Source organism: Drosophila nasuta, chromosome 2L (genome assembly GCF_023558535.2).
Source record: "Drosophila nasuta strain 15112-1781.00 chromosome 2L, ASM2355853v1, whole genome shotgun sequence".
Taxonomy (NCBI): Eukaryota; Metazoa; Arthropoda; class Insecta; order Diptera; family Drosophilidae; genus Drosophila; species Drosophila nasuta.
Genome location: NC_083455.1, coordinates 27,964,490 through 27,992,489, shown reverse-complemented (window position 1 = coordinate 27,992,489; position 28,000 = coordinate 27,964,490). Strand labels below are relative to the sequence as shown.

At 47.0% G+C, this 28,000-nt stretch overlaps 6 protein-coding genes and 1 long non-coding RNA gene across 10 annotated transcripts in view; 3 read left to right on the top strand and 4 right to left on the bottom strand.

The window, feature by feature from the left end:
* The window catches only part of LOC132785638 (uncharacterized), a 48,002-nt gene extending 41,907 nt beyond the window's left edge, over positions 1–6,095 (bottom strand). Inside the window, exon 1 of the long non-coding RNA XR_009632341.1 lies at positions 5,837–6,095. This is a non-coding gene — a long non-coding RNA (uncharacterized LOC132785638). The remainder of the gene's footprint in view (positions 1–5,836) is intronic.
* Positions 47–11,654, top strand: LOC132785556 (homeobox protein goosecoid). The gene is made up of 3 exons (XM_060791745.1): positions 47–1,079; positions 1,722–2,098; positions 10,877–11,654. Exons 1-3 carry the CDS (start codon positions 347–349, stop codon positions 11,210–11,212), a joined length of 1,446 nt encoding a protein of 481 aa, XP_060647728.1. The 5' UTR covers positions 47–346; the 3' UTR covers positions 11,213–11,654.
* A 4,158-nt stretch (positions 11,655–15,812) lies between these two features.
* On the bottom strand, positions 15,813–18,256 carry LOC132791119 (homeobox protein aristaless). The gene is made up of 3 exons (XM_060799964.1): positions 17,738–18,256; positions 17,410–17,672; positions 15,813–17,354 (listed from the first exon to the last, which is right to left on the bottom strand). Exons 1-3 carry the CDS (start codon positions 17,776–17,778, stop codon positions 16,483–16,485), a joined length of 1,176 nt encoding a protein of 391 aa, XP_060655947.1. The 5' UTR covers positions 17,779–18,256; the 3' UTR covers positions 15,813–16,482.
* Positions 18,257–18,407: 151 nt separating this feature from the next.
* On the top strand, positions 18,408–19,768 carry LOC132791326 (uncharacterized). Of its 3 annotated transcripts, none has more exons than XM_060800309.1 (3): positions 18,408–18,903; positions 18,959–19,345; positions 19,414–19,768. In XM_060800309.1, exons 1-3 carry the CDS (start codon positions 18,895–18,897, stop codon positions 19,675–19,677), a joined length of 660 nt encoding a protein of 219 aa, XP_060656292.1. In that variant the 5' UTR covers positions 18,408–18,894; the 3' UTR covers positions 19,678–19,768. The 3 variants fall into 3 exon arrangements, with proteins under 3 accessions (XP_060656292.1, XP_060656376.1, XP_060656214.1); XM_060800393.1 differs by having other exon boundaries at positions 18,411–18,903; positions 18,978–19,351; positions 19,414–19,766; XM_060800231.1 differs by having other exon boundaries at positions 18,412–18,903; positions 18,959–19,351; positions 19,414–19,764.
* On the bottom strand, positions 19,728–20,972 carry LOC132791821 (uncharacterized). Its single transcript, XM_060800949.1, has 3 exons — positions 20,778–20,972; positions 20,395–20,705; positions 19,728–20,327 (listed from the first exon to the last, which is right to left on the bottom strand). The coding sequence occupies exons 1-3, from the start codon at positions 20,836–20,838 to the stop codon at positions 20,235–20,237; spliced, it is 465 nt and encodes a 154-aa protein (XP_060656932.1). The 5' UTR covers positions 20,839–20,972; the 3' UTR covers positions 19,728–20,234.
* Positions 20,973–21,318: 346 nt separating this feature from the next.
* Positions 21,319–23,495, top strand: LOC132791204 (inositol polyphosphate multikinase). 2 transcript variants are annotated; one of them, XM_060800118.1, is made up of 2 exons: positions 21,319–21,711; positions 21,743–23,495. In XM_060800118.1, exons 1-2 carry the CDS (start codon positions 21,589–21,591, stop codon positions 22,595–22,597), a joined length of 978 nt encoding a protein of 325 aa, XP_060656101.1. In that variant the 5' UTR covers positions 21,319–21,588; the 3' UTR covers positions 22,598–23,495. The 2 variants fall into 2 exon arrangements, 1 of the variants encoding a protein (XP_060656101.1); XR_009632885.1 differs by having other exon boundaries at positions 21,322–23,347; positions 23,402–23,495.
* Positions 23,459–27,936, bottom strand: LOC132790487 (splicing factor 3B subunit 1). The gene is made up of 3 exons (XM_060799061.1): positions 27,801–27,936; positions 26,915–27,612; positions 23,459–26,855 (listed from the first exon to the last, which is right to left on the bottom strand). The coding sequence occupies exons 1-3, from the start codon at positions 27,826–27,828 to the stop codon at positions 23,562–23,564; spliced, it is 4,020 nt and encodes a 1,339-aa protein (XP_060655044.1). The 5' UTR covers positions 27,829–27,936; the 3' UTR covers positions 23,459–23,561.
* Between the last annotated feature and the right edge of the window lie 64 nt (positions 27,937–28,000).

The window sequence follows — 28,000 nt, the reverse complement described above, 5'->3', positions numbered from 1 at the left end:
AATCCAGATTCACATTCAAATTTACAGTTAAGCGTGGCCAACACTCTCGTCGCGTGTGTGTGTGTTCGTGCCTTCCTCGCGTGTGTGTGTGTGTGTGACCAAGTGTGACCCAAGTGTCGCGTGTGCTTACACCCTTTACACCCCCCGCCAGCCCGCCCAATTCGTCAAGATTCTGTCCTCACTGTGGACAACGCCGTCGCAGCTTGCGACGGGCGGCGCCAACAGCAGCAGCGACACCAGCTCCAGCTCGAAGACCTCCAAGTTCAAGATCACCGTCGTGAGCACACCCAGCCCCTCGCCCGGTTCGCCGCCGCCCACGCCGCCCCTCCACGCCCACAGCTCCCACATGGTCGAGACGAACTCTCCACCGGCGGGCTACGTGCTCAAGCGCTGTGCCAGTGATCTCGGCGAGCCGCAGCACCAGCAGCAACCGCCTCGCCAGCTGCAACGCTCCCGCTCCCCCGCCAACAACGCGAGCAACGCTGCCTACCATCTGACCACCGCCATGCTGCTCAACTCCCAACAATGCGGCTATCTAGGCCAGCGTCTGCAATCCGTGCTGCAACAGCAGCAGCAACAACAACAGCAGCAGCAGCAACCACAGTCACAGACTCCTTCCTCCGACGATGGCTCGCAGTCCGGTGTGACCATTTTGGACGAGGAGCGTCCTCGCGGTGTTAGCGGACCAACTGCAGCATCTGCGGCTGCCGCCTCGCTATTCACCATCGACAGCATTCTCGGCTCCCGCAGCGTGGCAGCCGCTGCCGCCGCCGCTAACAACAGCAGCAATAACCATAACAACAACAACAGCGCCAGCAACAACAGCAATAATAACATCATCAGCAACAACAACAACAATAACAGCAGCCTCAATGGCAACCTCACATTGGGTCTGGGCATTGGAAAACGCAGCACGGAATCTCCCGCCTCGCCCAACTCCAATTCCAGTTCGAGCGCCGCCGCTAGCCCCATTCGACCGCAGCGGGTTCCTGCCATGCTGCAGCATCCCGGTCTGCATCTCGGACATCTGGCGGCAGCGGCGGCCAGCGGCTTTGCTGCCTCGCCCTCGGACTTCCTAGGTGAGTAACCCCGAATCTAAGCTAGCAAGCACCTTAAGGAGTTATCGCTCACTCAGCTATTGAGCTACTCATCCGCCCATCAAGCATGTAACCTTCTTGTCTGAATGGCATTATTCGTAATTAGCCATTGATCCGTGAAAGATGATTTTATATTCCTTTCCGAGAGGATTTGCATTGACGGTCGATGCTGGGGGGGTAAATCAGGGACGCTGTTAGAGAATCTGTCAGGGAGACAGTCAGGGAGAAACTCAGGGAGCTCATTCGGGAACTCTGGCAGTCAGTCACTCGACTGGGTCTTATGTTGATTCGAGCGTGCATTTCTGGCCACATTTTTATGCAAAATCTCCTCGACATCGTATCCTCAACCGCATTCAAATTCAAAGGCTCCGCCAGCCGACTTCTCGGTGGATGAATATTAAAAGCGTTCAGGTTTTTTTTATCCGGGGGGGATGGAAAAAACCGTAAACAGTAAACGACAAGCGGATGCGGAAATGGAAATTGGGAAATGGAAAATGAAATGGATGCGTATTTTTTTCGGCTTTGTTATACGCATTTTTAAGGATTGCCTCGCAATTGTTTTTCCAACTCTCGCATATGAATTTCAAGCTGACTTTCTTCTCTTCATGCTCCCCCCTTTTACAGTTGCCTACCCCAACTTCTATCCCAATTACATGCATGCCGCGGCCGTTGCCCACGTCGCCGCCGCCCAGATGCAGGCGCACGTCAGTGGACACGGAGCCGCGGCAGCTGCCGCCGCTGGACTCGGCGCCCATGGCCACCATCCTCATCATCCGCATGCTCATCCGCATTCCCATCTCTCTCATCACGCTCAGCATCACTTGGGCCTCGGCCATCTTGGACATGGACCGCCGCCGAAGCGCAAGCGTCGCCATCGCACCATCTTCACTGAGGAGCAGTTAGAGCAACTGGAAGCGACGTTCGACAAGACGCACTATCCCGACGTTGTGCTACGCGAACAGCTCGCTCTCAAAGTGGACCTCAAGGAGGAGCGTGTCGAGGTAAGTTCGCATTCCAACGCAGGGGGAGGGGGAAGAGAATTGATACTTTTGGGTTAACCACAATTAATCAGAGCATCCTTGATAATTTCACGCTCGCTTTAATACCGCCAGCGAAGCCAATCGAATGCCATTTGCCCCCAATTTATCCTGCTCTCTCTCTTTCGCATTATCTCTGAGAATTTCTCAATGTTTATTTAGTTGCCAGCGTTTAGCATTTGTCGGTTTTCCTGCCTTCTTTCCTTCCGAAAGCAAAACAATGCCCTGTTCTGATTCACTTAATTTGAGTAATGGGCCACGCCATGGCCCTCAACTTTGAGGTTATGCCGTATCATTGCCAATGTAAACACAGGCTGCTTGTCTCCTGCCTCCCCCCGCCCTCCTTGAGCGGCAGGCAAAGCCTACCCCGGGGTGCGCTTACAAGCAACCCCGAGACCCGAATGCGGATTGAGATTCCGATTCGGAATCATACTCAGAATCAGACTCAACAGCACATTAGGCAAATCAGCAGCAAATCTGAGCTGTTTGACTGTTGTTTGCTGCTTGGTGGTTGCAATTGAAAGTCCATTAGTGTCGCGGAAACCCGAAAGCAAACAGAAAACAAACAAACAGAACTCAAGAGAGGAAAACTCGATGAGGTTTCAGCGCAACGACAAAAAGTTGACAATTTAATTTGTAAGCAATTTATTGATGGCGCTGATAGCGACGCCTTTTGTTGTCCCTCTTGTTGTTGTTGTTGTTGATTAACAAAGCCAAAAGAGGGGGAGGATTGTGAGCTGGTTGCCTGGCAAGCTTTTGGGCCTGCTGTAAAGCGTCTTTGATAAGGATTACTGCCGCTTGTTGTTGTCGCCCTGGCAATATGCTGCCTGCCGGTCAAACTGTTTAATCTCGAAACAGTCAACTACCCCCTCCCCTTACCCCTTACCCCTTCCCAATCCCCGCCCCCGGACAGAAGCACGCCAAGTGCGACAATGTTGACATTTGCGTGTGTGCAGGAGAACAAGGGAAAGAGCTGCACTCAGTGTTTGCCATCAAGCTTAAGACAACTCACGACATTTAGACGCTCAACTCTAATGTGAATTAAGGCCGCGGGGCAAGTTAACGCCTTCACAGGAACAGCAACTTACCACCTGAAACTAGGCGACAATTTAACCGCGGGGCGGTCTAAGCGGATTAGGACATTGCCAGGCTGATTGATCAGAATGGGAGTTTGGGCATCACGATTGCCAACGCGTTCGTTGCGTGTTGATAAATTTCTCAACAGCCTAATTGAAATTGGGAAAACTACAGAAAAAAAAAGCAAGAAATATGCTGCATCACAAAAGTCGAAAGAAGGCAGGGGGAAGCCAGCGCTTAATTAACATACAAGCAAGAGACTTGAAACTTGTCTTTGACAGACAACAGCGACAACAACAGCAACAACAACAGCGACATCGACAAGCAAATCCCCAAGCCACAAAACCTCATCTGCAAGTCTCTCTAGCTACAAAACAATCGCGATCCCAATCCCAAATCTTGTGCGCAGTCATCGTCGTTCCGTCATTTGCTCGTCATTGACTTAAGCAGCATAATCAACTTGAGCGGCGTCTCCTCCATCCTCCATACTCCATCCAGCAGCTGCCTCTCACTCTCTGGCCACTGGCCACTCCACTGACCATTCCATGAGCCACTCTCTGTTGTTGCTGCTACTGTTTAGCATATTTGCATGCCAAGTGTTGCCACTTGAGCCCACTCCGCCCATGTCCGCGTCCGCGTCCGGCAGCTCTACACTCTATGCTTTGTGCTCTGCCTCTGGCAATGCCATAAGTGGCAATAATTATTGAAAATCTTGCCTAAGACAACAGCGAGAGCAGCAACAGCAGCAACAACAACAACAACAATCACAATCAGTCATACTCTGCGTATGCGCAACGAGTTCCCATCGCCATTTAAATGATCTGCTTATTTTGACTTCATCATTTACAATTATTATTTTTATTTAGACACTCGAGTGTCGCTGCCGTCTCTCGCCCCGTCCGTCTGCTGTCTGTTTCTGTCCCTCTGTCTGTCTGCCTTTTAACGGGTAAAACAGTAGCTGCGCCCGGTAGCAGCGAGAGAGTTGACCACACAGATCAGATCAGTTTAGATCTGGCTGAGTTCTTCTCGCTTCTGCTCGCTGATGCGTGCAAACTCAAATACGCCTAATCCCGCAGCTCAAGTGATTGAGGTGATTTCGATTTCAGATTCCCGCTCATCGTCATCATCAGCAGCAGTCTCAGTATAAGCGTCTTCTTCGTCATCATCTTGGTCAACATCAAGCCCAGTTCGCAGCCAAAGCCGTGGCCAAGTCAATAAACTCTTCGAGCACAGCGCAAATATTTATCTTTGCTCGTCGTCGCCAGGAGAAATTAGTAATCATCTCTCTAAAGTCCCTCTCTCTCTCTCGAGTTGTCTATGCTCAAATATTGATGTTGCTTTTGTCTTGGGCGCACTCAAAAGGGTCGTCTCTGATCCAAGCAGGAATGTGCACACTCATCGCACATCTCCATTGTGATCTTCGTGCCAGGATTTGCGCCCGCACAAGAAAAGGGCTCAATCGCATACTCTCTTTTTCTCTCTCACTCTCTATCTTTGTTGCCGCTTTGAAGTTGCACAATCAAGTGGCTTGGCGACGGCATTCTATCTATCTGAGTATCTGGGATCTGGGCCACCTGCGGTGCAGCAATTAGGCAATCACAATCTGCTGCTATCATTGTGATTATTATTACAATATTTTTATTATTGCACTCTCAGCAGGAACAACACATTTATTAATACGCGCCCGCCCACATGAATTGCTCCCTTGTCGTTTCCGCTGCCTTTTCCGGCAGTGTTTGTTTAGTGTTTGAATCAAATGAAATTAAAATGGCAATGAGCTGGAATCAGCAGATTTTCGTTAATTTCGTAAAAGCAGCCGACGCAGCAACAACAACTTGTAACAACAGCAAGGGGCAGGAAAACTAGCCCGAGGACAAACCACCGACCTCTATTCTACACCCCCCTCAACCCGCCAACACTGCCCCACGTAACTCTCACCACTTGGTGGTTGCTTCCCTCCTGCTGTTGTTGTTGTTATAATTTTTCATAATTTTCCATTATTCAAACACTTGAGAGCAATTTCGCTTCGCAATTTTACGCCTTGTAGACATACGTGTATGTGTGTATGTGTGTGTGTTTGTCGACAGCATTTAAGGGTCGCTCTTCTCAATTCTCGCGGGACTTTGCGGGCGCAAAGTGCGTTTGTGGCCCCAGGCAGCGAAGGAGATGAGAAGAGGAGGGTGAGGAGAGTGGGGGGTGTGACGTCCCATTCATGTTTGCTTTACAGTTTTGGCTGTCGAAGCGTGTAACCATAGACAAATATTGTGCGAAGCGAAAATTGGCCTCGAAGCTGCATAAATTTACACAAAAAGCGCTAAGCTTTCGCCATAGCGAGGGTGATAATACTCAAGATGGGGACGGGTGGCGAGGGGGGACAGGTGCACGCTGCCTGCTAAGCTCTTAAAAGGTCGCCAGTTAAGACATGTCCAACGATTAGCAACTGTTAAAATGTTTTCATTTTCATCGAGAATTTACATTTTTTGTTACGCTTAACAACAAGTAAAGGAAGGGAGGAAGAAAGATGCTAAATGTGCTCAGCAATTTGACATTGTACAAAAGGCGACATGATCTGACAGCTCTGCAGAGCTTTAATAGCTTTACGTAGAAAACAAAAGCTTCACTTACCCACGCGAATATGCTGCCATCCTTGTCGAACGTATTTTTTCTGCTGCGCACTTTGCTTCCATATTTTTTTACACACACGAAAAATTTAATTGCACCGCAAGAAAAACACTTTAATTACGTTAAACATACGTTATTCTCGTTACTTCTAATAACACTACACAAATAAACTCAAATACTTCGCGACTATTAACATTTTCAAGCAATTAAACAACAATACAATTCACAATTATAAATTTAACGAAGCACAATACACAATGCCGCCAACTTCTGCATGCACAAAGAGAGAACTAACTTGCTAAGCGCAGCCTGCTTAAAATGCAAGCCGACCTAATTTCTGCTACGCTCTCTTATTTTACTACTCGTACTTACACTCACACATACACGGGAGCATATGCAGGCAAGTGGCTGCGCCTTCTCTTTGTTGCTGCTAATGTTTCTTTTGTGCGCTTTGTGCTTCTTTCTCTTGAGCACGCCAAATTAGACGGCAATCATGAATCCCACTCAAATTTACACTTTCGCATCATTGTGTGCGTTTTAAGAAGCGCAGCATGAGTTGTAGCGATCTTTTATTCTCTTATGCTGTTTGTGTTACGCTTAATTAGGCGATTAATTAAATGGCGATATTACTACGCAGTAGCTACATGAATAGCAAGGGAATACGCTCATCCCCCATCAACTGCTTTGGAAATTTAAGAGAGCACATAGCCCACCTAATTTTTTAGCTCTTTCGCCCGTCTTGGACTACACACATTCAAATCTACATATATGTATGTACATGCAAGCTTAAGTTATTGCAGTTGTTGCTATTGCAACTTCTGCTTTTATTTCTAATTGTTAGTCTTAAGAGAGACTACTTGTGTTGTTGCGATCTACTTTTATTGGGTTTGTATTTCAAAGAGATCGACTGAGTTGCCAGCTTCTTTGAGCAGTTGCCTTTAATTAGTACATGCCACATAGCAAAATCATAGTTAAAGGTATTTTCATCGACCAAGCTAACTACGACTGCAGTGGGAAGTGCGTAACGAGCAATTTTCACGGCTGCGCGATTTTAATCCAACAACACGAAACACGAAAAAGCGCCAGCAATTTCAGTCGCTGACGGCGACATGGCAAAAGGTAGGAAGAGGAAAAAAGGCGGGTTCTCTACTCTGAGGTTGGTGACGAACTTTCCAACCGACTTGCGTTGCCAATTTTCACTAATTAGAGCATCGAGCATCGAGTGTTGAGTGCAAAGGCAGCCGCCATTTTGTGTTGCCCAAGGCTCCACCTACCGTTGCTAAAAGTGCAAGAGAGAAAAGAGAGAGAGTTTGCAAGCAAGCGAGTGACACACACACACACACATACAAAGAAATTTACACATATTGACAGAGGTAGCAATCAACTCTCTATGTAGGGGACACAATTTTTAGCTCGATTTTTGGGTTTTTGGTTTTTGGCTTTTGTTTGGATTTTGAGCAACATTGTTGCAGTAAAAACATGAAAATTAGGCGCACAGCTGCGGCGATTAACGAAGCGCAAAGTTATCATAGCAGCAACTACACACGTACGCACACACATACATGTATTTCAATACACACACACACACACATACCCACAGTCAGCTTCAATTTGGCAGCATTTCACGCTGAGCTGCATTTGGTAATCCTGATGGTTATGGGCAGCACTGGTCAGCAGTTCTCTCGACGCCAAAAATCAAACAATAACAACGTTGCACGTTGCTTGTCTGCCTCCCTCTCTACACATGCAAAGAGTAAGGGGGGGAGTAAGGGGAGCGACGGCCATAAAGCGCTTTTGTAGTTAATTAAAAAATCAACTGCCGTCGGTCTGTTTGTTCAATGGATTTCATGCACGTTTCCAATGCGTCTCGTCTGCTCTCTTCCCTCTCGCTCGCACCCACAGATTTCGACGTATCAGCGATTTATGCGCTTTTGCCTGAAAAATCTGTGGCAATATTTGCCAGGTGCAACTTCCACTGAGCCGCTGACTGAGATTCGCTGAATCTGAATCCGAATCCGCTTCGCTCCGTCAGCCAATGCATGCCAAGTTATCGCTTCTGGCAGCGGCCATTTTGTTGTGTTTGCCAGCCGTTTTTTTGCACTCTTCTCTTTTTTTTTTTTTTTTTTGGTGGCTGCAGTCAAGTTGCAGTCGATCAATTTGCATGCGTCCACTTTCATTGATACACCTCGCTTCCGCTGACGCTCCCCTCCCCGTCCACTCTCCACTCGGGATTTTTTTCCATCTCGCGTGTTTATTTAATTCGCCAACATTTTCAGTGCGATTTTTCGGCAACTTTTGCGCTGCGAAAAATCGCGCAAAAAACGCGCTCGAGGCTATTGAAAATGTTGTGCGTTAGTCAGATTTTAAACGGGGTGGCAACTCTGGCCACACACAGTCACTCGCACATGGCCAAAGCCAAACCATGTTGGCCGTAGAAATTACGGGATTAGGTTTTTTGCCCAGCTTCCCCTTTCTCACCCGCTCTTTCTCTCTGTCCACCGTCTGCCGCCTTTGGCGCATTGGCCACAACGGATTAGAGTTCAATGCGGCAGCCAGAGCTAAAACCCGACTATCGTACCAGTTAATTAAAATATGCAACTTTGATAAGCCAACAACAAACAACGCAATGCGCTATTGAAGCGTGCTGCAAAGCGACAAAAAACGCTCGAAAATCGCACGCGTTTTTTTTTTCATGTTCGCTTTTTTTTGCTTTTGTCGATTACTTGGATTTAAACTGTTGCATAGGCATTTCACGGCTGGCATGTTTACATAATTAAGCTGTTGGCTAAATTCATGATCCGACACTAGCTCACAAAAACACCCAACACTCATTTAGAAGTCGAGTATATGAGACTGCAAGGGAAACAGTTACGGGCAAATTATATTTTCTTTAACATTTTTCCTATTTGAACTCTGACTAATAAAATAGCAAGATCTTACAATTTAATTTTTTACAATACATTAAAGAAGAAATATATTTTCTTACTGGATTTCACTTAGTAAAAAATGAAATCTGTTTAAAATTCTGTTGTTAATAAAATGTCTTCTATATTATATATTGTTTTTTGATCTAGCTGTTTTTTTCTTCTAAACATATTTAAATTTATACTATTTGAACTATTTTTTCTCATCGCAAAATTGCATCATCCAATTTAATAATCAAATTTTAAATAGCTTTCTGAATTGTTTTCATAAAAATAGTATAATTTTCTATTTTTATGTTGAATCCCTTCGCTTTCTAGAGTATGCCGTCGTCTTTCATTCGAATTTGTATAGCTTTCATATATTTTTTTGACATTTTGAAAAACCCATCAAAATTGCAGTTGATTTCTATGCTGTGTTTTTGTGCGTGTGTGTGTGTGGCTGTTGTTTTAATAACTTAAGCTTATAAAATTATGAAATTATGAAAATAAATAGAGACACACACACATACATATATGCAGAGAGATGACTGTAGGCATTTGCTTTAGCAATTTAATTATTTGAAATCAAAAATTTATTAGATTTAAAATGAATTTTTAGTCGTCACTGACTAAAATGCACTGTGACAGCTGCAACGAGGCGTGACCATGCCTCCCGCCCCTTTCACTTCACGTTGCCAACTCACTCCGCGTTCACCTGCCCCCTTCTCCTCCACCCCTCGAGTTGCCTTGCTTCTGTTGCCAGCTGAGCTACAAATCAAAGGTTGCCAGGGCGTCGCCATTTTGTTGCTGTAGCCAGTGCTGCCAAGTCCTAAGCAAATAAGCCTGCCAACTCTCCCCACACTCCATCTCCATCGCTCTCCCGCTATAGCTATCTCACTCGCTCGACAGCTGCACAAATTTACACAAATTCCACAAACTTAAATGAGCTCAAGGAGATCTGGAATTCTCCTTTTCTGCTCTTCGTTTTCCGGACTGTCGCTGCTTATGAGTTTAGCGCATTTCTCCCCCTTCCCCTTCCCCATCTTTCCTCACTCTGCTGCAGTTGCTTGGCCGTGTCATTGGCCCTTCCCCCTCTTCTCCCTACCCGCTCCTCCACCTCGTCAGCTGCTGTCTGCGCTCTGCTCTTTTGTTATTTCAACAAATTCAGTCGATTTGCTGCATAAACATTTCCCACTTGCCCCGTTTGGCATTTGACTGTTGCCTCCTCCCCTCCCAAAAGGGAGCAAGGGGCGTGGCAGTGGGATAAACTTTCACTCGCAATGATAACAATACCCAAAACAACTTCTCCACATCTAATTTTTCTAATTAACCTTTTTGTGGCGAGTTTCGAGTTCGAGTTCGAATACTTGTTGTAACTCATTTGTGAAGCTGAAACAAGTCGAGTATTTATTCAACAAACAACAACAGCGAGCGAGCAGGGGTTGCAAATGCCACTGAAACTGAAACTGAATTTGGAGTTGGGAATGAGAATTGAGATTGGGATTGGAACTGGGATTGGGCAATGTTGGCTCCACCCTGTTGTCAGAGAGACAACAAAGGGGCGCAAATGACAACGAGACAACAGTCGAAAGGAGATGCCACCCACAAGATGAAGAGAGAGAGCAACACTCTGCTGATTTGCTCTCTCCTGCTTTCTGTCCGTCCTCAACTTCTGCCCTTCACAGCGCGGTGTTAACCAAAGCAAATTAACCCTTAAGTCACTTGACTGCCGCGTTTTGTTTTAATTAACTAAGTAGCCGCCTCTGGTTGGCCTTGGAGACACAGCGTGGGTAGTGGGCGTGGTCTTCGCCTAATTAAAAAGCCCCCAAAAAAAGGAAAACAAAAAGTTTGCGCTGCTCATTCATTAATTACAGTTACAATAAGCTAGCTAATTAGGCAGAAAATGTGAGGGAAAATGTAAAATAGGGAAAACGTAAGCCAAATAGCAGCAGATAAATCCCGGACGAGAGGCAGCCTTAGCAATCTTTCCGGCGAACATTAAAATATAAATGAAAAATATAATTTGAAAAACGGATGAAAGTGTTTTTGAAGCCCTATCAAAGGTTGCCCTGACTACTTGCCTCACTAAACCGAACCGTGACTCACTTTCTTCCTCTCTCTCTCTTTGCGTTCGTTCCAGGTGTGGTTCAAGAATCGACGCGCCAAGTGGCGGAAGCAGAAGCGCGAGGAGCAGGAGCGACTGCGTAAGCTGCAGGAGGAGCAATGTGGCAGTACAACCACCGCCAACAACAACAACAACAGTGGCAGCAGCAGCAACAACAGCAGCAACAACTCCAATGGCAACAATCAGAGCAGCAGCAACAATAGTGGGTCAACAGCTGGAGGAGGAGGATTGGGAGTCGGAGTCGGAGTCAAGTGCTCGCCGGAGCATTATGCGACGCAGCTTGTGCACATCAAGAGCGATCCGAATCACTACAGCGATGCGGATGAATCCTCCGACCTGGAGGTGGCCTAAGCACCTCCCTTCCCCGTTCCCTCTACTCCTCTGTAAATACGCCTCACCCAGTTTTTTGTTTTGTATATAAATAAGCAAATAGCAATTAATCGAAAAAAAAACCTGTTGTTAGTTCAAGTTGCGAGCAAACGAAGCTGCAGCGGATTAGCCAAATGTACAGTCACTAAATCTATGTGTAGTCCTATGTATGTGTGTGTGCGAGAGTGTGTATGTATATGTGTATGTGTGTATGTATCTGTGTGTGCTTGCCTATTTTTATCTAGTTGTTTTCGTGTCATTGTCCAAAGTAAACAAGTAAAAAGTAAACGAAGTAAATAAATTAAGTACGCATTGTAAACCCCAACCCCACAACAACTATCGATAACGATAGTCTTGATAACTGTAACTGTAATGTTAAAACCTTAACTTATTGAGCCACAAACAAATCAACACAACAATTATTTAATAAACCAAGCCAAAAGAAAGCTGCGCAAAATATTTAAATCATCAAAACTGTTTTATTCGCTTCGAATGGAAAATGGGGGAAAACCTTCTTGGCTTCATTCACACCTGGCCGGAAGAGATGCGTCCCGTAATATGAGCAGAGTTCGGCAACAAAGTTTCCAAGCCCAAGACAAAGTCTGGTCAATGGCCATCGACAGCTAACTTAGAGCACTTTGAAGTCTTCCTCGCCAATTGAATCGAGCTGCAGTCCAGCCTCCAGCTGCCAGGTGATTGAGCTGCCTCTCACTTCCCCTCCTGCTCTCTCCTTCTCCAGCTTCCCTTCTTGTTGTCTATCCTGCGCTTTCTCTATCGCTCTTTGACTGTCCAATTTGATTTGCATTTTTGCACAAACAACAAATCAGTTGCTATCTTTCTAGTCTGCCTTCTAGTCTCTCTCTCTCTCTCCCTATTCTGCTCCATCTCTCTCTTTCTTCTTCTTGTTTTGTATTTTCCAACTTCCACTTCAATTGGCATTTTAACAATGTCCAACTGCTGTTGTTGTTCTTCTTATTCCTCTCTAGTCTTGACCAGCTCCTCCTTTCATTCCCTTCCCTTCCGTTCCCTTCTCGTTACTCCTGCTTGCTCCCAAATTTTCCTCTAGCAAATTGTTACCTCTGTTTTTCTTTGTTCCTCGTTGCTTTTTTCCGCCTCCCTCTCGCTTTGTCTCATCATCTTTGTCTCGTTATATTCCTTTGAGCAGCATAGCTAGTCCATCTCTCCATCTCTCCCCCCCCATACATTCGTCTGTCTCTCCTTCTTTCAGTCACTCATGCAGTCAGTCAGTCAGTCAGTCACTTAGTCAGCCAGGTGACCAAAATTCAAATTTATGCCATCTACTCAACCTCTCTGACTTTGCTCATTTGCCGTCGCCATTTTGTTGCTCGTCTATCTCTGTCTATCTCTTTCTGCTTTGTATTTGCTTAGGTTGTCATCTGTTTTTCCCTTTTCCCATCTCAAGTTTCAGGCCAGCCCAATTTCCAATTCTATTTGTAGGCCTTGCTAATAGTTCGTGTAAAAATCTACAAATATTTGCAGTCTATTAATTTTGATTTCTTCACTTTATTTTTTTTTCTCCGTCCTGTTCTGATGTCCTCTTCACTGTTGTTGTTGTTGTAGTTTCCTTTTGTTTTTCTAGTGCACGCTTCACATATATGCGATATATATATATTTTTTATTTTCCCTATTCTGCTTTTCTCTTCATATATATATTTTTTTTGTTTCTTCTCTATCAACACGAAATTTAATATACGCCCTCGTCTCTCTCGTCCTGCGTCCGATGTCCTTTGTCCTGGCTTCTGTGCTATTTACACTGCACACAACTCACAACACACAGCGCAAAGTTTTTGTTTTTAAAATAAAAATTATACCAACATTTAAGCGTCATATTTTTTTACACACACACACACATAAATACACACTCTCACACACACACACACACACAGATACATATAAACCATTATGTATATGGCGCACATGAAATATTTACCCATTAAATTTGCCTTTAATTAAATGAGAGCCTTTTTTATGAGCGACTTCCCTTTATAGAGCAAGAGAAGTGAGGGGAAGGGAAGAGCGGCGCCAACGTTTCGTTTGTTGAAATAAAAATATTGTTAATTGCAATTTATTCACATGAACACCTCAACAACGAGTGTGGCTGAGAGAGGGAAGAGGCTGCCAGAGGGACTGTCGGGATCGCATTGATTTTAATATTTCATTATTTAATATTCCCCTTCCTCCAACTGGTTTCACATATTCGTAATGAATAACTCAACCACGCATTTCGACAGCCGTTCTTCGTTTAATTCAATCCCGTAATAATCTTGAATGCCATCGAACCTGTTTCCTAAGGTCATTCAAGATAACTCTTAAAATATTACCGAAATTATCTTTTATATTAACATAGCAGAGACTTAGAACTTGAAAATGGAGTTGAAAGTATTCAAAATAAACCTACCACTTCGTTATATGAGTTGTTTCCCATTCTTACACATTAGTTCATTAAATATATGTTAGATATATGTATATAATATAAGAAATATTCTTTCAATGTGAAAACTAAATGAAATAGAAAATAATAATAATACGAATATTAAAAATATTCAAATATTATTTCATATAACGCGATTGAAGATAAAATTTGGAAGCAAGCACCCAATTGTAAATAACTCCCAGAAAACTTTAAAATATATTAGTATTGTCATAATAAATTATGAAAAGTAATAAAAAATAATGAAATAAGACATATTCATTCACCCTTTCTTTTTATTTCTTAAATAAAATGTCCTAAATGAACAAAACGAAAAGTTACAGATAACCAATTGCGTAGTAATAATAACTCTAAGTTACTTAATAGTTAAAGAAACAAGCACTAATAAATAGTCAAATTTAATGTGTGCTCAAAAGAAAATAAAAGAGAGAAAGAGGTGAAAGTGGTTTAATCTATTTTACGTTACTCAGTGAAATGGATATTATGATTTTCAATGGACTTTTCTGAGCTGCAACCCACAGATGACCAGTTGAATTCGATGAATCAGCAGCAAAGAAGCTAAGCGAGGACAAGAGAGAGAGAGAGAGAGAGGCAGACTTTTGGCTGTGGGCTAAACTGGGAATAGATTAGCAGGTGAGCAGGTGAGTTTAATCCATAAAATGTGCGATTATTGCGTTTATGCGGCCCGAGGGCAATTCAATATAAAATATAAACAAAACGTTACAGAAATTACAGCAGCAGCAGCACGAAGGCAAGAAGCAAGCAGAAAGCAGAGAAGGACGAGAGTGCAGCATACGATGCAGGATTCAGGACACGTCAACTTCAACGTCGTCTTTGTGTCCTTGCTGTACGACAGAGTACAGAGTAAAAGTGGGCCAGACATTGTCCTCCGTCTTCTCTGCTTCTCTGCTGTCATCATGCTCGCTTATTTGACTATCGATTAAAGTTTGTGGTCCTTGTGCACACAGCCTCGAGTCCTGTCCCCTTTGCGCCGTCTTGGCTGCCAGGACATGCAAGAAACATTTTCGATTAATTTCAAATCATGTGTGTGCATGTCTGAGCGAGCAATGGAAGTGGAAATGGGGTTGATCCCGGTCTCAGTTGCCACCCCAAGACAAGAGAGATGAGAGAAAGAGGGAGAGGGAGAGATGTCCTGTGTCATCGCTTCGCATTGCTGCGCGGATTATCCAATGGCAACCAGTCGATGATGGTCGGCATAATGAAATCTCTGCTATGGATTGTGGCCAGGACACCCGCTGTGCGTCAACTCATCAGCAATTAGCTCTTTGTGCTGCCAAATGGCTGCCAGCAGCCTGATCCTTGATTCCCTGACTCCACTCCTGACGCCTGCTTCGTGCTCCCACCTCCTTCACCTTCCAGTGAAGGCATTAGGCGGCAGCCCATCCGCTGGCAAATCCACAAAGAGCTTACCAAAGTGTTAAGCTGAGGTCCCATGTCCCAAGTCCTGGGCGGAGCTTATTTTAAACCGTGCGACGAGTCGCCTGAAGCCGCCCGTCGGGCAATCCCGGCCTGCAATGCAGCTTATGACAAAGGATCCCGACACAGCGCTAATGACGCTAAATGGAAATTACAGCAGTAAGAGAGCAGAACACAAAGAGAGGAGAGGGAGAGAGGAACAGGGATTATGCGGTCAATGTGTAGCAACTACACGGCGCAGACGTCTTGCCCCCCCGGCAGCGACCTCCACCCCCGTCCCCTGCCCTCGATGCCTCGTCGAGCAATTGTTAAAAAGCAAATGTTATTTCCAAACAAACAACGAGAGAAACCCGAAATCCATTCAAATCACACAATTAGTTTGGCTCTAATCCGAGCCACAAATACCGGAGCTCCTTCGAGAGGGAAGAGGGGAGCTCAGAGGAGGCGTCGTCCATTGTTACCCACAACCAATACACACATGCACATACGCACACACACACTCATGTGCCTGCTGAGGAATCCATAGAAGCATAGAACACATCACAGGGTATCAAACGAGATCCAAAGTGAAATGTAGAAAACAAGTGGGAAGGTGGGACCAAGGACGCGTCACAAGACTGTTTCTATGTTTTCCATATTTAAATGTATATTTTAACAACTTGAGCAGGAGGCACAAAAAACTTGCCACTTCCCCTCTTCATTTTTTTAAACAGAACAGAAATTCCTTTTGGACCTATTTCTAGAATTCCTCCTATGTTTTTATATAATAGGGCAAAAATTTTCATTCTACAGTTGTCACCAGGAAATATTATATTCATTACACTTAAAGTTTTAAAGAGATTAAATTTCACTATTTAAATTTCATGAAGCGATTAAGATATACCGGATAATACACAAAAAATAACTAAAATCATATTCATTTAGAAAGATTTGTAGTTCAATTTCATAACAAAGACCATACAATAAAAGTATGCTTTCTATTCCTCCTAACGTTTCATTTTGAGAAGGCGTCGTCGGCATGTATCACGGAAAAATTAATAAAATAACTTATAACACCGATGGGATAACTCATAAACCCTAGTAAAGATAATCTAAGTACAGATACAATTTACTTCAAGTTCGATAGAAAACTTTGACACAGAAGAATGAATACTCTTTTCATCAAAAAAAGTATCTGCGGTATAAATTAAAAAATAGTTGAGTTTATACACAAATTGCCTGATCTATATTATCTTAAGTCTCTCTTACAGCTTACATAGAGAAAAAAAGCATGGTCAAGAGATTAAGTAGAGCTAAGATAGAATATGAAATAAGATTAACTAAGCTTAGAATTCTCCTAGGTAGATACGCATTATCATTATGTTTAGACCACATCACCAGTGACCCCAATGACACCCACATCGTGGTGATGGTGATGATGATGCTGCAGTTGCTCAACGAGATCCCCAATGCCATCGACTCCAATACTCAAAGAGGGCAGCGCCAGCGACTTGTCCAGCACGAGCAGCGAAGGCGGCGACTTGGGCTCCGTGTCCGAGTCTGTCACATGGGCGGCGGAAAGCAGCGAGAGGCCACCGAAGGCATTGGAAGAGGAGGAATTCATGCCAAGGGCCATGCTGTCGAGGCACAATGAATGCAGAACGCCATTGTCATGGGATTGACTCTCGTTGAAGCCTGAGACGGAGCTGGAGATATGTGGTGTTAGCGTGGGCTGCTTGTCGTCCAACGATAAAGCGTGCTCCATGCTCAGAATGCAGTCCGCCTTAAAGCTGTCGATCGTGAACTGATCGACGCTGAGAAACTTCATCTCGTCATAGGCGGAGGAGCCGTCGGCTATGTCCAAATCCAACGAGGAGCCAAAGGCGCTGGCCAGCGCTTGATGCTGCACTGCATCCAAGTGGCACAGCTGCTGCTGCTCCTGGTGTTGTTGTTGTTGTTGATGACCCAAGTGCTGATCCTGCTGCTGGTGCTGTTGAAGTTGATGCTGTTGCTGCTCCTGGTCTTGAGGCTGCTGCTGTTGAGGAAGCGATTGCTCCGTTTGCGTCGCAGGCGGATAGGTGGACCACTCCATGGACAGCCCGCTGCCGCCGCGTTCCAGTCCCAAGTGATCAATGTTGAGATTGAGAAAGATGTTAGGCGACAGACGCGACGGCGACGACAATCCCGCCGAGCCGTAAGGTGCCTTCAGCTCGTTGTCCAGCGAGTTGGAAGACTGTGGCGGTGTGTCTGGAAGAACTAAACAGCCAACTAAGTGGGATAATCCTCAAGAAGACCGGCCGACACAACTTACCCAGAGCGCTGTCCAGCTGCCCCAGCACAGCGCTGTCATCAAAGGCGACATCTAAGTCTAAGCCCGCTCCTCCCTCCTTGTAATCCCCACCCAGCTTCTCCTGCTTGCGCCACTTGGCTCGCCGGTTCTGGAACCACACTTGAACTCTGGCCTCGGTCAGTTCAATGCGCACCGCGAGCTCCTCGCGAAAGAAGACGTCCGGATAATGAGTGCGCTGAAAGGCGCGTTCCAGTTCCTGCAGCTGAAGCGTGTTGAAAGTGGTTCTGGACGGGAATTCCAAAAGAGAGTGAGTTCAATCTGGATAGGAGAAAATATTCCTCTAGAGTACCTGTATCTTCGCTGCTTGCGCTTCATTGTGCCTTTGTCCATGCGTATCCTGAGCTGAAGCTCCTCCTTCTCCTGCTAGTCGAATTTAGCTGCTGCGTGGTGACATAGTCGCAGTTGTAATCGCAGCGCTTGGCTGCGTTTTTTAACGATTTTCGTGCAACAGCAAGAGACGCAGCACTCTTGGGGTTTCCTCCCCCGCTGCCAAGCAAAACGAGCTGATTCAATGCGTCTCAAACTGCACAACAATAACGCGAAGTAAGCGCAGGAAATCTTCCACTGTAGTCAGTTTATCAGTCAGCATCCAGTTATCCCGCTAGGAGGTCAGTTAACTGCAACCAGCTTGCTATCTCGCTCACTCACTTACTCCACTTCGTTCGCCTGCAGTTTAAGAGCTCGCACAGTTTGAGAGGCGCGCTCCGCGCATGTAAAACTGTAATATTCAAACCCAGCGTGCGCAGCAAACAACGCGCTTCGAACTGTGGCCACGAACTGAGGTAGACAACGACTACTGGAGGATTGCGCTCGCTTACTTTCCGTCGGCGTTGTCGCCGTCGTCGTCGTCGTCACGGGAAGCCACACAACTGGTGGCCACCCCCCTAAGACCCGGGCCACCAAAAGCGAAAGCACTGCACCTGAGCTCAGCTCTAGTTGCCATTTGGCTAGTTGGCTGCTTCTACTTCGAGTGCTAGTGCTAGTGCTAGTGCTAGCGTGTCAGCGAAGCGTCCAAGAGCATGAGCTCATAGCAGCGCTTGGTCGGAAGAGGGTGGCAAATGTCTGGGTCACTGGGTTGTCGCTTTTTTTCGGCTGAGCTATAAATAGTCGGGAATTGCCACACTCCACACTCACTTGCTGACACTTGAGGCGAGCTGTCCCCACTCCTCTCCACTCCACCCCCACTTCATCCCACCCCCACCCCTCCTCCAGCTGCCTTTGTTATTGTGTCAACAGTTGAGCCCTTTGTTTGCCAGATGCTGGACTCTCTTGCACTCAGCTGCTGTCCAGGTGACGCAGCATAATGGACACAAGCCAGGACACAAAAGGTAATCCGAGAGTCGTCGCCATTGTTCCAGCCTCGCTGCCCGGGGCTATAAAAGCGTAGTCGCCATCGCTGGGCAAGGCGCACATCGAGCCAAACTCTGCACGAGAAAGCATCGAGCAATGCCATGGGTGAGTGGACAATAAACAAATACTCTATGGACTATGAATAACCTGCAGATGGCAGATGGCCACTTTGCTAGCAGCGCTGACGCTGCGCTGCCTCGTCGTCAGCGTCCATGGAGGAGGAGGTGGAGGAGGAGGGAATCGCTTTGCAGCCTACGATGATCTGCAGCCGCCAGCTCGCAACTCGCATCCCAAACGCTGCAATCGTTATATGGACTGCGCCGAGCAGTCGCCAGTTGTGGAGGATAGCGATGCCGAGCTGACTGCTGACAACTCCAAAATGCTCAACGCACTCTTTGGTCTCGTGCAGAGCACCCCAGCCCCGGCTCATCCCATGGAAGCGACGCTCACGCCTTACCAACTGCCTGCCATGTACTACAACGACTTCTACGAGGATCTGCTGACCAACAAGCGCAACGATGTCCACGCCGCCGGTTGCGACTGCAAGGTTAGGGTGTGTTTCGATTCCTCTCAGTGTTGCGCATTATGCTTTTATTGATTCCTTTTGCTCGGCAGAACGATCTCAAGGACTTGGGCAGCAGATTTTACCCTCGCTATCTGATGATCGCTGTCTGCGAATCGCCAATGCGTGATGCAAAATGCACGCAAGGCTCCAACTGCAAACCGCTGGAGTACAAGGTAAAGGTGCTGGAACTTACTACCGACAAGACAGCTGCCTCTTCTGCCTCCAGGCTGTGGATAGCCGAGGATATGTCGGAGCCTTGGGTGTGGAAATTCAAGACAGTCACCGTGCCCGCCGGCTGCTTCTGCACCAATTAACTCCAATTCAAAATGATGTTTGTTTTATGTTTAATGCAAATTGCACAATATCGTGTCTTAAATACAGCTTTATTGGGCTACAAAGATATGTGTGTTTTGTTTGTGTTAAAAGACCCAAAAGGGGAGAGATTGCTTCAATTCGAGAGTATTTACTAATAGCTAAAAGGAGGCTACTGAGTGCTCAGAGCTGCAGCTATTTGGCAGCTTCTGAGCAGCAGTAGGATCTGACCAATTCGTTGTATATAAAAGGTATCAAAAAGGCACAAAGATAGGACACTTAATCATTAGTAAGAAGACCTGCTGCCTGCTCAAGTTAAACACTCAATTCGAGATTCAACAGGGAAACTTGAGCAGCAGCATTTAAAGGTTTAAAAAGTTCGAAGTTGCTGTACTTAAACATTATACAAGGCACTACAACAGTGTCAACTACTTAGGGACGAATGGACGGCACAGAACTGATACAACAGACTATGTGGAATGATTACAAAATTACTTAACTACCTCTGAATATAAATTTGTGGAATGTGTGCGTTAAGTTAGCATCAATTGCTTGAGGATTAGGGCGTGCTGACACGCCGCAAAAGTAGCCAAGCTCCCGCTAGCGTTCCTAGTAGTGTGAGCAAGCTGCTTCTACGCTCCGTTGCGCCACTCTGCAATTGGAAATAGGTTAATCAACTAGTCACAAATCAGATGCCAGCCAACGCCCAAAAAACTTACAATGACAAAGTAGTTGCATCTGTCGCCTTGGCAGCACTCGTTGCATGCCCAATCCTCGTACCAGATGTGCGTACAGTAGAGCTGCATGTAGCGACGTCGCTTCGACTGACACTGTTCCTTGGTCATGCAACGCTTAGACACATAATATTGCTTCAAAGCTCCCTCTGAGAAATATGGTTGGCTGCCCCAGCGAATCTCGGTGCCGCAGACATTCTCAAATGATTCGCAGGTTTTGATCGTGTTCAGACACTTCTCCGTGTTCCCCGTCTGATTGGAGCACACATAGCACTCGAGTCCAGCCGCAAAGTGCACTACAAAGTAGAAGCAAATTCCAGAGTCAACATCAAATGTGTCATTAAGGTGTGGCTGCGGATTTTATTTACCTTGGCCACAGAGATAGAACGCCATCAGGGCCAGCACTGTGATGTGCCAGGCTTGCAACATGGCTGCTGGCAGTGGGATTGCAACCTTGTTTGAAAATTAACAGCAAATAAAATGATAAATATTGCTTTAAATTGAGCAAAGCAGCAACAACGCCATAAACAACCACTCCTCACACTTGCATTACCGATTGCAATAACGATAACTTGCAAAAGCGATAATTTTCCCATTGCTTGCTTTGCAACACTAACCATCTGTTTCAGCGCTAATGGCACACAGAGGATTTACCTATTGGAAAATATTTCAACTTTTGTTTTCTGCCACCAAACATCGCATTGCTTTACAATATTCTTCATTGTAGTTACCGAGCAAATACAATTTGTAGTAAACTGAAAAACCGCGTGCCTATTCTGCAATTAATTTAATTTATATAATTTACAATACGGCGCCATACACCATTATGGTATTTTTATACTTTGAACCAGTTGGTATATCTTAACGGTCAAACAGCGGTCACACTGCCCGACGATCGTAAACTACCGCCAAAAGCAAATATAAGCAAATCAACAACAAGCTGTATGACTAATGGACATCAACTAATTAATTACATTAGAGCAGTTGCTGCAATTGCGTTTCGCTGTCGTGCCGTGCGCTGCTACAGTAGCAATAATTCGCATTGTTATCAAGCAGTCGCTTTGCAACACTGGCTCTGTGTTTTTGCGCTGTTTTTGTTGCCATTGCCCGTTTGCTGTTTGTATTTTGAGTGCTAAACGAAGACAGACTCGATGGCCAAAAAAGGAGCAGGAGGAGAGCATGGTGGCCGTGGTGGCGGCGGTGACACCTGCGGTTCCCCTGGGCTATCGACAGTTGGGAACACAGGTGGCTGGACACACATTCGAAGCGAGCAACGCGGCCGCCGTTGGACTGCTGCAGGATGTGGGGGGGCAGCGAGGAAGGCAGAAGCGAGGGACGCGTTTTCAAACCGCTGGGCAAACCGGAATGCGGCCTCCGAGAGATACAGTTCTATGAGTCACTCGCAGCAGCGACATCAACAATTGCTGCTGCTGCAGGGGATGCGGGGAAAGCAGAAAACGCTGCTGACAATGACCTCGCGCTGCTGGCAGCGTTGGCAGAGCACGTGCCGCGTTATTATGGCCAGCGGAAGCTGGTGGTGAATCAACGCGAACACACATTTCTACAGCTCGAGGATCTGACCCATGGCATGGCTAAGCCATGTGTGATGGATGTGAAGATTGGCAAACGCACCTGGGATCCTCTGTCGTCGCCACACAAGCGCGCCATTGAGCAGCAAAAGTATGTGATGTGCAAACAGAACCTAGGCCTGTGTCTGCCCGGTTTTCAAGTGTATCAGCAGGAACAGCCTTGTGGCAAGACGATACTCATTCGCCATGGACGAGATTACGGCAAAAGTCTCAATGTCGAGGGGTTCCACCAAGCCTTGGCGCTCTTCTTCAACGTCCAGCCAGCACATGCGAATGTTCCCCAGCTGCTCCGCGAGGTGTTGCGACAGCTGCACGGCATCCACAGCTGGTTCAAGCGACAGCGTCTGCTGCACTTCTACGCCAGCTCGCTGCTCATCTGCTACGACTTCGACAGGCTGAGCAACCCAAGTTCCCAGCAGAATGGCTACCATCACGAGCCACCAGTAACTCCAGCCATTAAGCCACCAGATCAATGGATTCGCGTGCGTTGCATAGACTTTGCACACATCTTTCCCGCCGCCGACGCACAGCCCGATGAGAATTATATGTTCGGGCTGCAGAGCCTCATCGACATAGTAGAGTCGATGCTGCAACGATAGCAGCTGCAGCTGGAGCTGCTCCAAGGACCAAGACCCCACTTCATTACCGTACACTTGTATTAACTTTAAGCCAAAAGATTAGTCCACAGCAGAGCTGTCATTAAAAGCAGAAACTAAACAATTACGCAAGTTCCAAAATGCAAGAGTTACTCAGTAACTTCGACTTTGATTCCGAATCCGACTCCGATTGAAGCCAGATCGGATGTGGATCAAATACTTCAGTCATTGTAATCAAGTATTTCCCGTAGCAATTACCTGGTAATAAAATAAAGAGAAGCATTGCTCACTGATTGTGGCCAAAATTCAAGTTCCAATTACCAAAACTCCCAACTGAAATGGTAAACCAGAAGAATGTATTTATAATAAGTAAGCAAGTCGAAAGTATGCTCGACTGTCAAATACCTATACTAAACATTTGTAGAGGAAATAAAGCATGTAAAAACTCTTCTAGTTCTAGTGACTTATTTAAATTTACATTTGTATGTTTGTGATGAACAAACCAACTGCGCCAGGCATTAATTAGCCAGCCGTATAAGTGGAAAATACGAAATTTGGCCCATGTTTTAAATAATTTGTTATATTATTACATCTCATTTAGATGTCTGGGCATGAATTCACTTAAGGTCTAATTAAATGTGAAAGAACGGACAAGGTCAGGTCAAGAATTCATTTACTTTGTACTTTGAATTGACGTAGACTTGTATTAATTGTTCGTGTCTTCGATAAGCGCTGGTTAAAGTACTTGCTATGGTTTGTGTCTTAACCAAAAAGTTATGATTTAAAATAAAGTTGCATTTACCTTAGGTGTCTGCTGCCCAACTGAACGAACTCCACGAACTACACTAGAATACATTGCAGAATAAAGACTCATTTTGTACATTCGCGTTATATTTGTGTATTCTCTCGACTTATCAAAATTATTGTAGACTACGATCTAAGCACACTCTCTCTCCAAGGACGCCTCTTATAGCGTATAGTCGAGCTCATAGCGTTCGTACTGGTTCTTGGGATCGTTGGTGATGCGTGGATAGCCGGCAATGAGAGCATCCTGCCCGCCAATGTAGAGCGAGTTGTAGATCTTCCAGTAGACGTCGCGCACCTTTCGAGCGGGATGGAAGAGACCCTGCAGCGTGTACTGCAGTATCTTGATGGAGCCCAACGAGACACGCAGCCCATCCACGGAGTCCATGAAGGCCTGCACCAGATGCGGCGATGTCTCGAAGATGTTCGGCCACACATAGTTGAGCAGATGGGTCAGCGCATCCTCGCAGCCAAAGCCATACACGCCCAATGACATGTGCTTGATGGCGGAGCACGCAGTCTGGCGATGCACCAGGTCGCGATCCATGAGCGCATCCTCGAGCAGCGGGCACACGGCATAGATGTAATCCTTGCCCATCTCGCCAATGTATTCGAACAGGAAGGACAACGACTTGAGCACGCCGTTCTGCACATTCAACTCGGGCACTCGGTACTCGTTCATCAATGCAGGGAGCACAGTGAAGGGGCGACAAGTCTCGGCGACAATGGCAATGGCTACCGTGGTGCAGACGCGATTCTGTCGCTCCTGCACCTTGAGATTGTTCAGCAGTGTCGCCAGTACATCGTGCGGTCCAATGGCCTTAGCGATGTAACCAAAGGTGTTGACTGTGGCTCGACGAATCGCTTTCTTATGCGCCTTGAGCAGCTCCAACAACTCGAAACAGATGCGCATCCACTCTCTGGCAGAGACATACTCTGGGCCGCGATCCGCAATGCGACCGACGAGATCGATACAATTCTCCTGCACTTTCTCGTGTCTGTTCTTCAGAATGGGTGTGAGGCGGGGCAAAAGATCCTTGATGGGTGGCGTCATCTTTGTCATGCCAATAACATTCACAATAGCCTTCAAGGCGCCCAAGATGCTGCCCAGCACCTCGGGATACTCCTCGCCCAGGTATTCATAGAGCACTACACCCAAGTGACCCATCAGCTTCTCCTCCTGGCAGGTCTTCATCACCACAGCAATGCGCGAGATCAAATCCGCCGCCTGTTGACGCACCTTGGCGGATTTGTTGTTCAAGCGCCACAGAATGGTACCGCAAATCTGTGGCAAATAGGGCTTGACGCGCTTACCCAACTGATTGACAATGGTACCGAAACCATTCAACATGACCACATCCTCGGTGGTCTGCTCCTGGAACGCATACAAGATGCCGTCAATGAGCTGTTCCTCAAGTCGCGAGTCAATGTCCGCAGCTCCGAGATTGCCCATGATCTTCTCTACGGTCTCCATGACCATCTTACGATACTGTTCGTTCTCGTCCTTCAGATCGTCGACCACACGATTGATGATCTCTGAGGTGCCCACCTTGTTGGCAATCTCCACAGTGGTGTCCACCAGCTGGCGATAGTTGCGCCTGTCCAGTGCCATACGATGGTTCCAGAAGAACTTGAAAAAGTGCGGCAGAATCTCCTCTTTGATGTACTGCGGCTCCACACCATCTGTGGCACAACACTGTTTCACCACCTTGAGTACAATTTTCTTCATCTCCTCATCTGGCGACTGGAACTCACGGATGAGAATCAACATCACCTCACGTGTGTAATAGTTGGCGTACTCGGCGTCCATAAGCGGAATCAGATAACCAATGGCTTTCAGGAAGGCAGCCAAGCCCTTGCCACGATGTGTTCTGATACCCTTCCACAGCGGTTTCAGCACCGAATCAAAGGACTCGATACCATAAGGCGTGGCAGCCTCGGCAAGCGCAGCAATGGCCAACGCCGTGATGGTGCGCACCTTCTGCTGTTCGTCCACCAATCCATGCTCGATGATCTCGACGAGAGCCTTGAGATGCGGCAGGATGGCGCAACCCATCAGTATGGCAATCTGCTGAACAATTTTGATTCCTGTGTGCCGCGCCTGCCACGACTTCTTCGATTTGCACACAGCCTTAAGGAAGGGCAGCAGCGAGGGAATGCCCAAGGCGGAAGCAACAACAGCAAACGCACGCGCTGTCGTGTTTCGCACGTATTCATCAATGTTGTCAATGTCGGGACGCATGGTGGAAATCATGGTTGCCAATCCGGCTGCCTTGGCCAGATTCGAAATGATTTCGCGACCTTCAATACGCGCATAGTAATCCTCGTCGATCAGCAGCGGCTCAATAACCACAAGAATTTTGTGCACAAACGGGCGCACCAAGTCATCCAACTTGTAGAGCACGCGGTCGATTACCTTGACCAGCAAATGACGCTCCTGATCCTCCAGTGTAGGTGACATGAGCAGCGGTAGAATTTGATTGAAAAGTGGCCCAGCTCCGAATTCTCTAGCCTTGTCTGTCATCTGACGCAACGCGGACTTGCGCATGGGCGGCGAACCGTTCTTAATAGTGAGCAGCAGCTTCATGATCTTTCGCTCCTTCAGTTCCTCGGGCGACAGCGCATCCTCGTTAACATCGACGAGCAGCTTGTCAAAGTACTGCGCATCCTCGGGCTTCATAAAGGGCAGATTCTGTCCCTTCGGCTGGTTGTCCATAAACTTGGCATTCTTGTCCTCCACTTGAATAAAGAATCCAGCTGGTGTGCCCGCTATCGGCGTGGGCGTGGCCATCAGTTTACGTCCTGGCGTGCGCAGTGGCACGTAACCCGCTGGCGGAGGCAGAATTTTGTAGCCGGGTGGGAATACCTGATCCAACTCTTCGTCAGTGTACGGTCTGTTGCGTTCATCGATCTCCTTCTCCCAGCGATACGCCTGCAGCTGTTCTGGTGTCATCGCAGCCAAAGCGCCTGGCGTGGGCGTTGCCATGGCCATGGCCTTCACTCCCACGGGTGTGCTGCCTCCCGGCGTCAGCAGCGGCGTAGCATGTCCTGGTGTTGCATGTGGCGTCATGCTGGGCGTCATGGCGCTCGCGTTGCTTGGCGTAATTGCTGGAGTTGCATTCGATGGTGTTTCATCCCAGCGTGAACGTCGCTTCGAGGCTCCTGGGGTGGACTCGATTCCAGAGATCCCCGAGTCGCTTGCAGAGCTGCCTGTACGATCTGGTTTAGGGGTCTCTGCCCAGCCACTGTGTCCGGGCGTCTCGCGCTCTGTCTTTGGTGTCTCATCCCAGCGGTTTCGGCGCGCCGACTTTTCGTGGCCGGGCGTCTCGTGACCCGGCGTCATGGCATGTGCCGGTGTGGCGTCCCAGATGCGTGTGCCGAGTCCTGGCGTAGCGCCGGGCGTCTCGCTACCCTTATGTCCAGGGGTCTCGTCCCAACGATGATCGCCGGGTGTTTTCTGCAAGCAAAAATGGTTTATATATAAAGTGCTTCCTTTCCCAATTATCCACTACTCACGTCTTCCCAGGTAGGCGTAGCGGCACTACTGGGTGTTGCCGCCACCTTAGCGGGTATGAAGCTATCGCTCACTGTCTGATCCCAGCGGCCACGCTTGCGTCCGCCTTCCTTAGCAGCAGCTGCAGCCGCTTCGCCATTTGCCGATCCCGATTTCATCAGTGTGCCCTCCTTGGACTTCTCCATGATGCGGCGCCGCAGTTCCGACTCCTCGCCCTTGAGCATCTGTTCTCGCATAATGTCCGTGTAAGTGCGAGAACCCACATCGGGGGTTTTACCGCCGTCCGCAAAGGGATCAGCACGATCTGGCGAGATAATGATGCGACGCCGCTTCTGTCTGTACTCATCCTCACGATCAGCAATCGTGGGACGCCGTCGATCTGCGAGCGGATCAATGTCCTCCTTTCCCTGGGTCACATCCTTGAGCACCGAGGTGGGCGCCGTGTAGGTTGTGCGCTTCTGTGGCACGGGGAAGCCATCGTCTTCTTCATCCTCATCACCCTCATCATCGTTTGCTGCTATCGATGTGTTGTAGCCCTCATACCGACCCTTTGCCCCTTTCCCCACCGCCGCCTCATCGTCATAAAGATCGGTGTCGAAGAAGCCGCCGCTATCCAGCAAGCCTACACCTGCTGCTGCGGCATTGGTCTTTGCCAACTCGGTTTTCTTAGCTTGAATGTCCGAGATTTGCGCCTCAATATCTGCGAATGCAAATTAATTGTGATTAACATTAACATCAACATTGATTTTCTTTTGGCACGCAGAACGTTGAGAGTAGAACACCAACAATGTGAAAGGAGCCGCAAATTGAGGTCTCAGCGCCACCTAATTGTACACCAACCGTGAGAAACAGTCTCTGCACCATGAGCGAATTGCATTTGTCACTTACCTTCATGAGTACGCGGTATATTTTCCATTTTTATCAATTTGTCGTCAACAAACGTATGAAAAACGCGTACATGAAAAACTTGTGCGACAGTATTGCAAAGCGGCTTTGCTTAAGCGACATAACCAACACTAGTGAAGAGTGCGCGCTACGAGAATCGATGAGCGGCTATCGCTACTGCAAGAAAAAATATCGTAGCAACG